At 29.5% G+C, this 11,560-nt stretch overlaps 1 protein-coding gene across 1 annotated transcript; it reads right to left on the bottom strand.

Moving 5' to 3' along the window:
- Positions 1–462: 462 nt before the first annotated feature.
- On the bottom strand, positions 463–8,887 carry LOC105363573 (tetratricopeptide repeat protein 21B). Its single transcript, XM_011501314.1, has 13 exons — positions 8,664–8,887; positions 8,205–8,511; positions 7,218–7,672; positions 6,808–7,131; positions 6,364–6,601; positions 5,939–6,154; positions 4,728–5,115; positions 3,994–4,307; positions 3,211–3,545; positions 2,882–3,089; positions 2,113–2,426; positions 1,508–1,799; positions 463–848 (listed from the first exon to the last, which is right to left on the bottom strand). Exons 1-13 carry the CDS (start codon positions 8,850–8,852, stop codon positions 508–510), a joined length of 3,921 nt encoding a protein of 1,306 aa, XP_011499616.1. The 5' UTR covers positions 8,853–8,887; the 3' UTR covers positions 463–507.
- Between the last annotated feature and the right edge of the window lie 2,673 nt (positions 8,888–11,560).

Below are 11,560 nucleotides of genomic sequence, written 5' to 3'. Positions count from 1 at the left end.
TTATTTTATTGAATATCATGAAAATATAAAAGCATAGTACAATATTTTACTTTTATCAAGTAATTAACATATAATTAAGTGTTGTATTCATTACAAACAATAATAGTAATAACTTTCAATATGAAAATATTTTTATTAATATATTTATATTAATGAATTAATGTTCTGGCTATGAAAAAATCTGAAATAAAGCAATTTGCAATAAACAATAATGATCGATAACAAAGATTCTTTTGAAATATTCTTATTGTACAAGTGAATATCTTTTTGCAAAAAGATACGACATGTTGACAGAAAATTAAATTGAAGCAGAAAATGTACAATTAGTTGCATGTGAATAAGCTTACATTGCTTTCATTTATATAAGTTAACATTTTTTGGTAATGTTTTATTACAATGATGTAATTACAAACTCTCTTTAACCACAGAAATCCACCCTCGCAAAAACTTCCAGCACAAGTAAAATTAAAAATTCATCAATTACACCCTTATACTCGTATCTCGTCTCTAGGTCCTAATGTTGTGCATACTTTTTTCCAAGATATCCTTTTTGATCCGCGGATAGTCGGGATTAATCTTGAGCACCTCGTAGCACACGTCGATGGCATTTGCGTACTGTTTGCTCTTGAGGTAACAGTAAGCCAACCTGTAGCCAATGTTCAGCTTGAATTTACCCCCGTACTTCCATGCCTGAGCATACTTCGTAGCCGCTTCCCGGTAACTCTGCTCCTTCTCGGAGATGTGACCCGAGAGCTCGTGGGCCCTCACACAAGTTACATTATGCTGAAGCACTCGCTTCAGGAGCTCCGAAGCGAGATCATATTTGCTCGACTGCACGTAGATCTCGGCTGTGCAACAATTATTAAGAATACTCGTTTTATTTCCGTATGGCTTTTCAATGGAGTCTACTTACAAGTGTCGATTTACAATTTTATATAATTTTCCATACCGTTCATTTGAGCTTCGATGGCTTTTTTATTTATGGCCAAAACCGCTTGGCTCTATATAAATATTTATTACAATACAATACTTTTACTAATAATGTTTTCTTTATATCATAATTTAATCATAAACAAATGTTATTAATCTAATAATTAAAGTAACAATTCAGCTTATATTATTATAGGAAATGCATTGGTGTGTAATTAATTTTCTATATAAAAGCTTTACATTTATAAATATAAATACTATTAAGGTGTGTAGATTTTCAATTCGGTTAACTAATTACTTTAAAGCAATGTATATCCTAAGAAGAGACATAAATTAATTACTAAAAAAGAAAGGCAGAAAAATCTGTAAAATACATTTTATCTACAGCATTGTGCTTTTATTATTTTCATTTTAAACTAATTCAAGCACAGAATAAATTTATCGAGTAAGCGTTTTATTTCCTAAAGAAACAATTAATACGCTATGAAAATAAAAAGCATCGAACGAAAATAATATACATTATGTATTGCGCTTGTACGTCTGTGTATTCGCGTAACGTAAACAAATTCTTTTTTACCCAACAACAGCCAGCAACGTTCCAAGTATTCGGCATCCTCGAATGTCCACGTATTCTTACTAACGCGTTTTAAATGGTTTCGTGCGCGTGGCGTCTGCTTAAGGAGAATATGAGCCGTTGCAAGTCCTAGAGCCGGTCCTACGTGATCCCGAAGAACCTCCTGGCTTGCTAAAGCCGTGCAATCCTGGAGAGCTTGTTCGATATTGTGCTTCTGTTTCGAAGCGAGCAGGATAAAATTGCTCAATAACCGATGCGTTAACATCTCCTGAGGATTTCCCTTTGGATTTAACTCCTATCGAGACATAAAGAAATATATATATATAGAGAGAGAGAGAGAGAGAAAGTGAAAAAAACTTTAAAACTTCGATACAAAATTATGCTTTATAAATACTATTATTGGCTATGCTAAAAATCACAGTTTTACTTGAGATATAAATTTTTAATAAGTATCAAGTACTTAATAATTATGAATAAATTATGTTTTCCAAAACTTTACATTAAGAATTTATTCTCATTGTAGGCAATTTGAATAACGAGAGTGATTTGAAGATCGATAATTTCGAAACCACTAATAAAAGTTACATTCCTAAAACAGCTTTCACTACCTGCAAAAGCTTCTGCGCATTTTTAAGCGCCATACTCTTAGAATCATCAACATCCGTCTCATCATCAATGAATATTTCTCTGGACAATGTAGAGTCATCATCGGGATCCAGGCAGATCTCGATCATGTTGTAAATAGCCTGTTGTCCCCATTCGGGATCGCGTCGGACCGCGTTGAATTTCGTCAAGGCCGAGCCGAGTTTACCGATCCGCCAGTCGAGAAGACCCGAACAGTAATAGAATCCAGGATCGGGCTTGGCCCTATCCATGGCACTTTCTGCCCTCGTTAACCATTCGCTGAGATCGTCAATATTCCCTGAGAAACGAACGTGCTAAGTAACATTACGAATGTTTTACGAAAAGAAAAAAAAAATAAACAATGGAGACATAATGGCAATCGAGCCGTTCGTTTGCCAATCAAATAGAAAACATTCTTCTACATTCGCACAGAATATATACACAATGTATCTGTAGTATGCATATCAAAATGGTAAATAGATGTAAAAAATGTCTTGATAAACTCAATATGAGTATTTATAAGAGACACATTAATTCATAATTTCATTGCATTGAAATGGTTACATTAGAATTAATATTCAATCGATGTAAACTATCACTAAAGTTATAAATAGTATAAAAACTGCTTACTACTAAAATTCGAAAGTGTATTTAATCATGCCTTATTTAGTGTTTTAGATTTAAGCAGTCACAATAATTTCACAATAATAAACACTTTATCATGTATAAATTACAGAATTAACAAATTCTAACCAGTCCTGCGGGAAACTTCAATTAGTCGAGCTAAAGCAGTCCAGTACGTTGGTTTTTGAAGTAATAGCTGTCGAAAATGAAACGCTGCGGTATCGAAGTCCACTTTTCGAAAAGCCAAATCAGCCATCATGACGCATGCTGCTTCATTGTTGGGGTCCGTGTTTAAGAGAATTTGACAGTATTGTGTGCACTTATCCAGTTCGTTCATCTTTAAATAGAATATATTTTTTATAATGCATTACTACAGACACATGACTTAATAACCATTTAAAGGGATAAATCAATCGTAGATATCGCAGAACAAGATCATCAATGATTTTTCTTCGTACCTGCATATATAATTTTGCTAAGGACAACAAGGCTTTAACATCATTGGGCTTGTAGGAGAGAGTTTCCTTATAATAATCTACCGCTGGGATAAACTGCCTTATCGATGATGAATGTTCAGCCATTGTGAAACAAATATCAGCTAATACGTTCTTCTGATCTAGCAGATTCGGTAACATCGTTGCTCTTTGAGCGTATCGAACTTGATTTTCCTTAGCTTCGCTCAATGTAGTTAAAGCTCCTTTTAAGTTACCTGCTTTTTCCCGCACTTTTGCAAGCAGTAATAACTGTTTTCCTCGCATTTCCAAAGTCTGAATATCATTGACTCCTCGGCCATCTACAGTTTTTTAATGATACTGATATTATTTTCCAATTATAATTACAATAAGAAAATAATCGTTTAAATAATACGATTAAATATTAATGGCTTGTAAAATATGAGTTTCTAAATTAATATTAAATTATTCGTTTTACCTTAAATAAATTCACCAAAAATATCGAAATTATTACTAAAATTAAATCCTTTGTTAAACATTTTTTATCGATGCGTTAATTCACAATTTTATCGGAATTTGATCATCCACGTTTTAAACTATATGATTATTATTAATTCTACTGGTTAATTAATGCTCTCCAAATAATAAATACATTACATTGACAATTGTTTGAACCATATTCGTTAAAACTCAATTGTTAAAAATAAATATGATAATTGAATATTCATTAAAAAACATTAAAAAAAATGACATTGAAGATATATTATACATTTTATTTAAAAGACATACCATTGAGCTCCTCAACTAAAGCCTCCTCTGCTTTATCAAATTGCTTAAGCTTCATTAAAAGTTCGGCCATATCCAGCTTTAATTCCCTGCATCCTTCCACTTTGACTACCTCCTTGTAGTAGCTAATGGCTTTAGAGTACTGATGTGTCTTCATCAGTGCAATTCCCATTTTTTTTGCAAGTGCCTTGTTCTTGGGATTATTTTTTTGCGACAATTCATAAGCCTCGATTGCACGCTCTGGCTCTTGAATTGACATGTAAGCGTCACCCAACATGTTATACGTCTCGGAACCAGGACAATTTTCCACCAAATCTCTGAAAAAATAAGTTTACATTCGCGCCTGCATTGTCAGTTATTACTTAAAATGTTTTGTTAAATATAACAAAAAGATACTGGGACCGAGAAATTACATAAAATTGGATACGGATACTTTCATAAAAGTACCCGTACTAAACAGTATCGTTAAATAAGATAATCATTAATAAAACGCACAAAATCGATATTTATATATAGCCCTAATTTATATATGTAAATATTCAATAAGAACAGAATAAAAACTCCACTTTGACGCTATTTCCTAATACTAATAATTAACTTCTAAAATAATATCTTAAAAATCGCCTAATTATTCACACGTATTTCATATTTTTACATGTTTACATAATTTATATATTAAAATATTTTAACAAGCTCTATTGCCCTACCATGAATTAGTTTCAAATGTCTTTGCCTACCTAAAGCACTTGGCAAACGAGTTCCGATCCTTTCTACGTTGTAGATGTATATCAGCAAGTTTGGTATGAGCTTGCACATAATACGGCTCTCCAGGTCCAATACTTGAAAGCATTTCTATTGCCTGATCAAGTTCATCCATAGCCAAGTATAGCTCCGCATGGCCGATAATGATACGACCCTCTTCCGGACTAGAAAGAAGCTGCGCTCGGGCATCTTCGATCAATGTTGTTGCATCGTCAAATTTCCGTAGATCCAAGTATGCTGATATCAGTTCTAAATAAAGCGTCGCCTTGTCCGATACGGTGATATTAATTACGGGTTCCATTGTTTCTTGATTCGGACTCAAACCGGCAAGCGACATCGCCTTATTTAGATTCTTAATAGCACCTAGGTTTTCGGTATTTTTATAAATGAGCGAACTTCCAATTTAATTACCGAATGCATATTCTAAGGTTTATTCATATATATATATATATATATATATATATATATATTCATTATATATTTAAAATATATTTAAAACAGTAATCGCATATTCATAACATTTATTTTTATATTTTAAGCATGTTTTTAATAGCTTGTAAATCAATGAATATCTGGGGAAACTTGAAACTTTGAATAAGCCTTTGGATAATTTGAATATAGAACTATCTATTAAATACTGAGCTACTTATAACATCGATACATCATCGTTTTAATATAGAAAAGAAGCCTTAAAGATTTTTTTTTGGTTATCGATGCCACGATCTACTGGATATATTACTAACACTATTGCGATATACCTTTATTAAACACAACTTATTATTTCGATATTATAAAATTATTAAGACTATTCTATAATTTACTATTTTTATTATTATGATACAAACTACATTGCCTCGCGACAAAAGAAATATAATAATTTCTTATAATGTAGATATTATTATCATTATAAAATTTAAATATTATACATACATGATTCTAAAGAAACAACACGATTGTCTTGAATTGAATCAAACTTACAAATAAAGTATAATTTTTTATCCGAAGATTATATCAAATTTTTGTCTTAAAATTAAATGTGATAATAAGTTAATAACTAAAATAATAGTAGTGGCTTCATCAGAATAAATCAATTTAATAAAAATGATAATTGAATTTGATAAATTTAACATTATTACTATTTGAAGCATAATGTTAAATATAATTTAAATATAAATTTTATGTATACCTTCAAGATCTCCACTTTCCTTTGCCACTGTACCAATAATCATATGGTAAACTGGATCGTCTCTGACCTGAAAATTGTAACTCAAACCTACTTCTAAAGTTTGCGAGGCACTTTCGTAATGGCCCTGTTTGACGAGAATTCGAGCCATTAATAAATGACCTGCTGCATTAGTTCTATCAACTGAATCCAATAATTTCTTTAAAACAACTACAGCTCCTAAAATTAAAAAATTATGTTACAACAAAACACAATAAACAGAAAATTAAAAAAAATTAGATAATAAAAAAATGTTAAAAGCATGGTTTACTTTAACCAGCTGTGTTTTTATTTACTTAAAATTTGAATTAATTAGTTATTTATTACTAGAATTTGTTAGTTATAAATCTGAATCGAAACTGAATTATAAGAAAAACAACTAAATAAACCATTCAAATCTCCGAACTGCATTTTAATTCTTCCCATCAATAGTAAAGCAGCGCCAAGTCCGGGATTAGCTTCTATAACAATTTCCAGCAGCCTGATACACGAACTCTTTTCAATTTCGCTGCTTTTAAGTACATTACTGTTTGGTGAATGATGAAGATATTCTTGCACAATATCCATGCATAAATCAGTATTGAGCTTGTTTAAATATTCATAACCGTAGCAGTAACAAGAGCAATTCTAAAAATGAATTTATAATAGTTTATGATTAAAAATGTCATTTATATTTAAGAGCAAATGTTTTAAAAATGAAAATAATGATTATAAAATAATAATAATGAACAAAATTTCGACTTTAAACTATTGAATAAAAAATGATTATGCCTCCATTAATCATTCACTTTCCCATATCTTTCTTTCCTCTCCTCTCAAAAGTCCGATCCTACCTCAATTAAAGCCAAGGCAGCCTTATCCAAGTGCTCGAGTGCCTTCTGCGAATTGTTGCGATAGAGCTTCGCAAACATAAAGAGTAGCTTGGAACTGGGATGGCTAGACGAGTGAAGCTCCGTAAGGAATTCGAGTTGCTGCTTCGCGAGATTCTCAACTTCACAAGACACGTCCTGAAGTTGGCAGCGTGCAAGGCCCATCAAACCGTCGTACGATGACTCGTCAAGACGCACCGTTCCACGGTACCAATTCTCTGCCTCCTGGTACTTATCCATGAGGATACACATATTACCAAGCTGAACCATTAGCGCCGCATTTCCTGGCTTTATCAGAAAATAGCAAAATTCAGTTGCGCTCAGACTTTTTAACTCTTATAGGGCGTGCAGTCAAAGATGACACTGGTACATACGTTCTGCTGTTGCATTTTGTCGACGAACTTGAAAAGCTCGGAAATAATGCTCTCGTTCTTTACAGCGATTCTCGAGAAGAGCTTAATATTGTCGATGAAAAGATTGATATTTTTGGACTCGGCAAGTATGAGATTTCGAAAAAATGCTTGAACGTGCTTAACAGCTTCGTTATAATTTCCTTCCCTACATATCACAATCAAGGCCTTTAATTTAAAGACATCGATATTAGAGTTGTCGAATGATAAGATTCTATTAGATATCTCGGCAGCTTGCTCCCACTCCTTCAGTGCCAATAAATTGTTGATCTTCTCAACCAATGGGGCGGATATTTTAGGATATCGCACTATTAATTGATTTAATATAAGAATTGCCCCAGAATGATCGCCTCGTAGTTCTCGATATTTTGCATTGAAATGTTTATTATTCTCTTTCAAGATCATTTCAAAGTAGTTACCTAATTTATAAGACGAATTTTTTTATCGTACTTTATTATTTCCAATAATTATTATAAAATAAAAATTATATTTTCAAATATTCTACATGAGCTATGAAAATTATACTCAAACTTTAATTTCAAATATAGAATGAGCTGATTTTCCGATAAACAGATAGTAACTTAACTTACGTAATTTAAAAATATCTTTTTCGTAAATATCCATTTAAAATATTACTATTAAATTTACATATTACTTTCAATTAAAAAATAAAACACATATGGAGAAAAAATTCTAGAAGTACTGGAATGTAGTAATCATACCGTAATAATCAGAAAATAACTCAATTTTCTTTATCTGACATTATAGATTTACGAACCGAAATGACGATGAAAAAATTTAAGCTACATTTTTACTATTTATTAATCATTATCTTTCTTAACTATTATTTAAAAGTTATTCTTAATTAGTTACACATTTAAATTAAATATATACCAATATATTTTTAATATACTTTAATAATTCATAATATTGTTTGATTAAATTTCTAACCAGGATTTTGTGTCAAATCGTCAGAAGTCATTGAACACCATCCTTTTGACAGAAGAACAAAAATATCTAATGGACTAAGTATATAAGCTCGATCGGAATATTCTTTTGCACTATCGAACTTTTTAAATAGAAGGAGAATCATCGCAGCAAGGGACAGTGCCTCAGCAGAAGCTTTCTTTCGATTTTCTTTGATTTTTGTATCAATCTGAGCTATAGCCAATCGATCAGTTGTTTCTTGATTTTTGTAGATATGACTTTGAATATGCAAAGCCGACAAAAAGGCAACTGCGTAGTCTTCTGCAGATGCCTGTCATTATTAAGAAATTTTAATTAATAATATGTTAAAAATTGTCGATAGTAAAGTAGTTTTCACTAATATTTCGGAAAGGGCTACTACTAACTATTTTTATAATTTTATGCAAGAAAATACAAGAAAATTAATATAAATAATATTCTAACCAGTGAGGAAGTCTCCTTAAATGCATCTTTGTAATGATTATTTAAAGTAAATGACAATGCTAGTAATACTCTCAATCTTTCGTTAGAAGAATATGCATCTACAGCCTGTCTTGCATAAGATAGCATATCACTGAAGTACTGTTTCTGACAGTACCATTGAATAATGCTTTCATATTCTATTTCTTCCATTTTTGTAAATAATTATTTAAATATAGAGTCAATGTAAATACTGAAATGAAATAATAAGCTTTAACTATATATATTACCTTTTGTACTTTATATCTTTATACTTTATACCTTTATACTTGATAATTTTTTATATATTACCTTTTACTTTTGTGTTACATAAAATTCTTTGAGATCAAACATTGTATGACTTAATATGCCATTAACATACATAAGCTCATTTTTTGTCTATATAAACATGCTAAATATAAATAACAATCATTAGATAATACACATAAAATAGGTCTATAATATAAATATGATTTTAACCACTCCATATATTATATGTAATTAGAATTAAACACATATCTGTTAATAACCTTACTGCAAACCTACTTTTGTAGCAATTAAAAATATTTATACTAAATTCTCTTCAAAAAAAAAAAAAAAAAAAAAAAAAAAATTAAAAATAAAAATAGAAATTTAAATAAATTGTTATTTTACCATACCGTAATGATTTTAAATAATTAACAAATTTTGTAAACTATTTCCTTTTTATTCAGTATATAAAAAGATTAGATTTCCAATTAAGATTATTTTATATTTAATATTTAATCAATAATTTTATTAAGTTTATTGAAACTTACTTTATTTTATTTAAGCAATTTTTTAATTCAACATTTTAATTTAAATTAATTAAAATTTATTACTATATGATTAGTTTATAATATAAAATACATTTGTATATAAAATAATAATATCTAAAGAACTGAGGTGTATTATTTTCATTAGAAAATATTGCAATATTCAGAATAGAATAAAGTACTGAACCAATCAAAATACATAATACAAATATATATTATCGCATTTAATATATTATATACAAAAAATTACGATACAAATTATAAAATTAATAAACATACTGCTTATCTTTTCAATAAATAGTTTGAAATTAATTAAAAGTAACTAATAATGAATTAGTTATGATTCAATTTAATGCAAAAACTAAAGCTTAACTCGAATCTTAAATTAACATTGAATTAGATTATTATATTGTTGTTAATATAATTTGTAAAAACATAGACAAATCGCTACCAAAAAATATTCACACTTTATACACAAGAATACTTGAGGTTATGTTTGAAAACTGTTTGGTTCATATTTAGTACCGTTGCTTGGCAACGTATATCATACATATGTCGTATTAGCATAACAGATTGTACTTATTTCCATATTAAAACATGAGAAATAACGAAACAGATAAATTATAATTTAGTTAAAATTTTAAATAAGATATCTTATTTAAATAATCACTTCAATATTTAGAATTTATTGTTATTACAAATGTTCGGTATTTCATCAATTATATACCTAGAAATCCATATTTTATTGTTAAAAATAGCGTATAATATTAATATAACATTATTTCAAAGAAAATTGTGTGTGTGTGTGTATGCGTATGTAATTATTTAAATTTATTTAAATCTAATTCCGTAAGATTTATCTTAATTATTCAATGTTCATTACATATCTAATTCTATAAAATATTTCTTTTTCCATTATTTGCAAACACTAATTCTAATTAAAAAAGAAAGAAAGATATTTAACAACTTCAAATTAGAACAACCCTAATTATATTAAATGTACTTTATATTATATATGTACTTCTAATTATATAAATTTAATCATTTATACATTTATACGATAATTTTATGTAAGAAGTGGTAATGTTACGATAAATAAAACTACAGAGTATGGAGAATCAAATTATGCAAGTGCTTTTAAGATTATTTTAGATGTTTGAAAATGAACCGTTTTGAAAACTCATTGATATGCAGAAAGTACACGATCCTGTGAATACGAGGATTTAGAAACTTTGTGTATGAGGAAGTAACCGATAAATTACAGTATTTTAAGTTTTGACTTAAAGTTTAAAAGGTCTGCTCAACCTGCTACAGTGGAGATAGTAAAGTACATGTTTCTAATCAGTGGACACTTTAAACGAGATGTTTTTAAAACTATTTATTCGTAATTGTTGACCAAAAATGTTGAAGAACTACGCTATTTAATTAATATGTATATATCACTTAATATATGAAAAATTTCAAAAGTTATTTTTTCTTGCGCATGTTGAGACAATTAGCTTTTTCACAAAATATTATAATTCAAAAAAAGAAAGAACGGCACAGACTTTTAATGCATGCTTTAAATGACTTATTTAAGTTATATTATATTACTTCGAGCCAATTTTAAAAGAAATATTTGATTTTATCAAAAATTAGTAGCATTCCTGGCTTTTCATTTATAAAGATAACATTTTTTAAAACTTATTAACGTATGAAATGAGAGATTTTATTTTCATTAAAAACTAAATAAATAAATACCATTTAATAATTAAAATTTTAATAAAATAAAATTTAATTACCGACGATCAAAGAGCAAAAGTGCAAGTCCAGTGGAGTAACATCCTGTTAATCACAACGCGCATGCGTATCTTTAAAATTCTACTACGAAAGTCAATTTCACGATGCTACTCGCATGACGCGGAAACACATACACGTCAATGAGCTTAGTGCAACAGCAGGCAGCGTGGGTTATATATATACATGCATATTTCAGTCGTTGCAAGCATTGGAATTTGTGTTAGTTAGTCTGTCAAATGTTGCCTCGGCGGGCTGTTGTTGACCACGAAATAGCTCGACGGCATTTCCCTACCCGCTTGCTTGCGCGTT

Source organism: Ceratosolen solmsi, unplaced genomic scaffold (genome assembly GCF_000503995.2).
Source record: "Ceratosolen solmsi marchali unplaced genomic scaffold, CerSol_1.0 scaffold10, whole genome shotgun sequence".
Lineage (NCBI taxonomy): Eukaryota > Metazoa > Arthropoda > Insecta > Hymenoptera > Agaonidae > Ceratosolen > Ceratosolen solmsi.
This window is presented reverse-complemented; position numbering and strand designations above follow the sequence as displayed.

Excerpts from the sequence above, each read along its gene's own strand:
- LOC105363573 (XM_011501314.1), bottom strand. The coding sequence starts at position 8,852 with ATGGAAGAAATAGAATATGAAAGCATTATTCAATGGTACTGTCAGAAA. Across the intron at positions 5,116-5,938 it reads GGAAAGTGGAGATCTTGAAG|GTGCTATTAAGAATCTAAAT; the intron begins GTATACATAAAA and ends CCGAAAACCTAG. Across the intron at positions 2,427-2,881 it reads TGAAGTTTCCCGCAGGACTG|GGAATATTGACGATCTCAGC; the intron begins GTTAGAATTTGT and ends TTCGTTTCTCAG.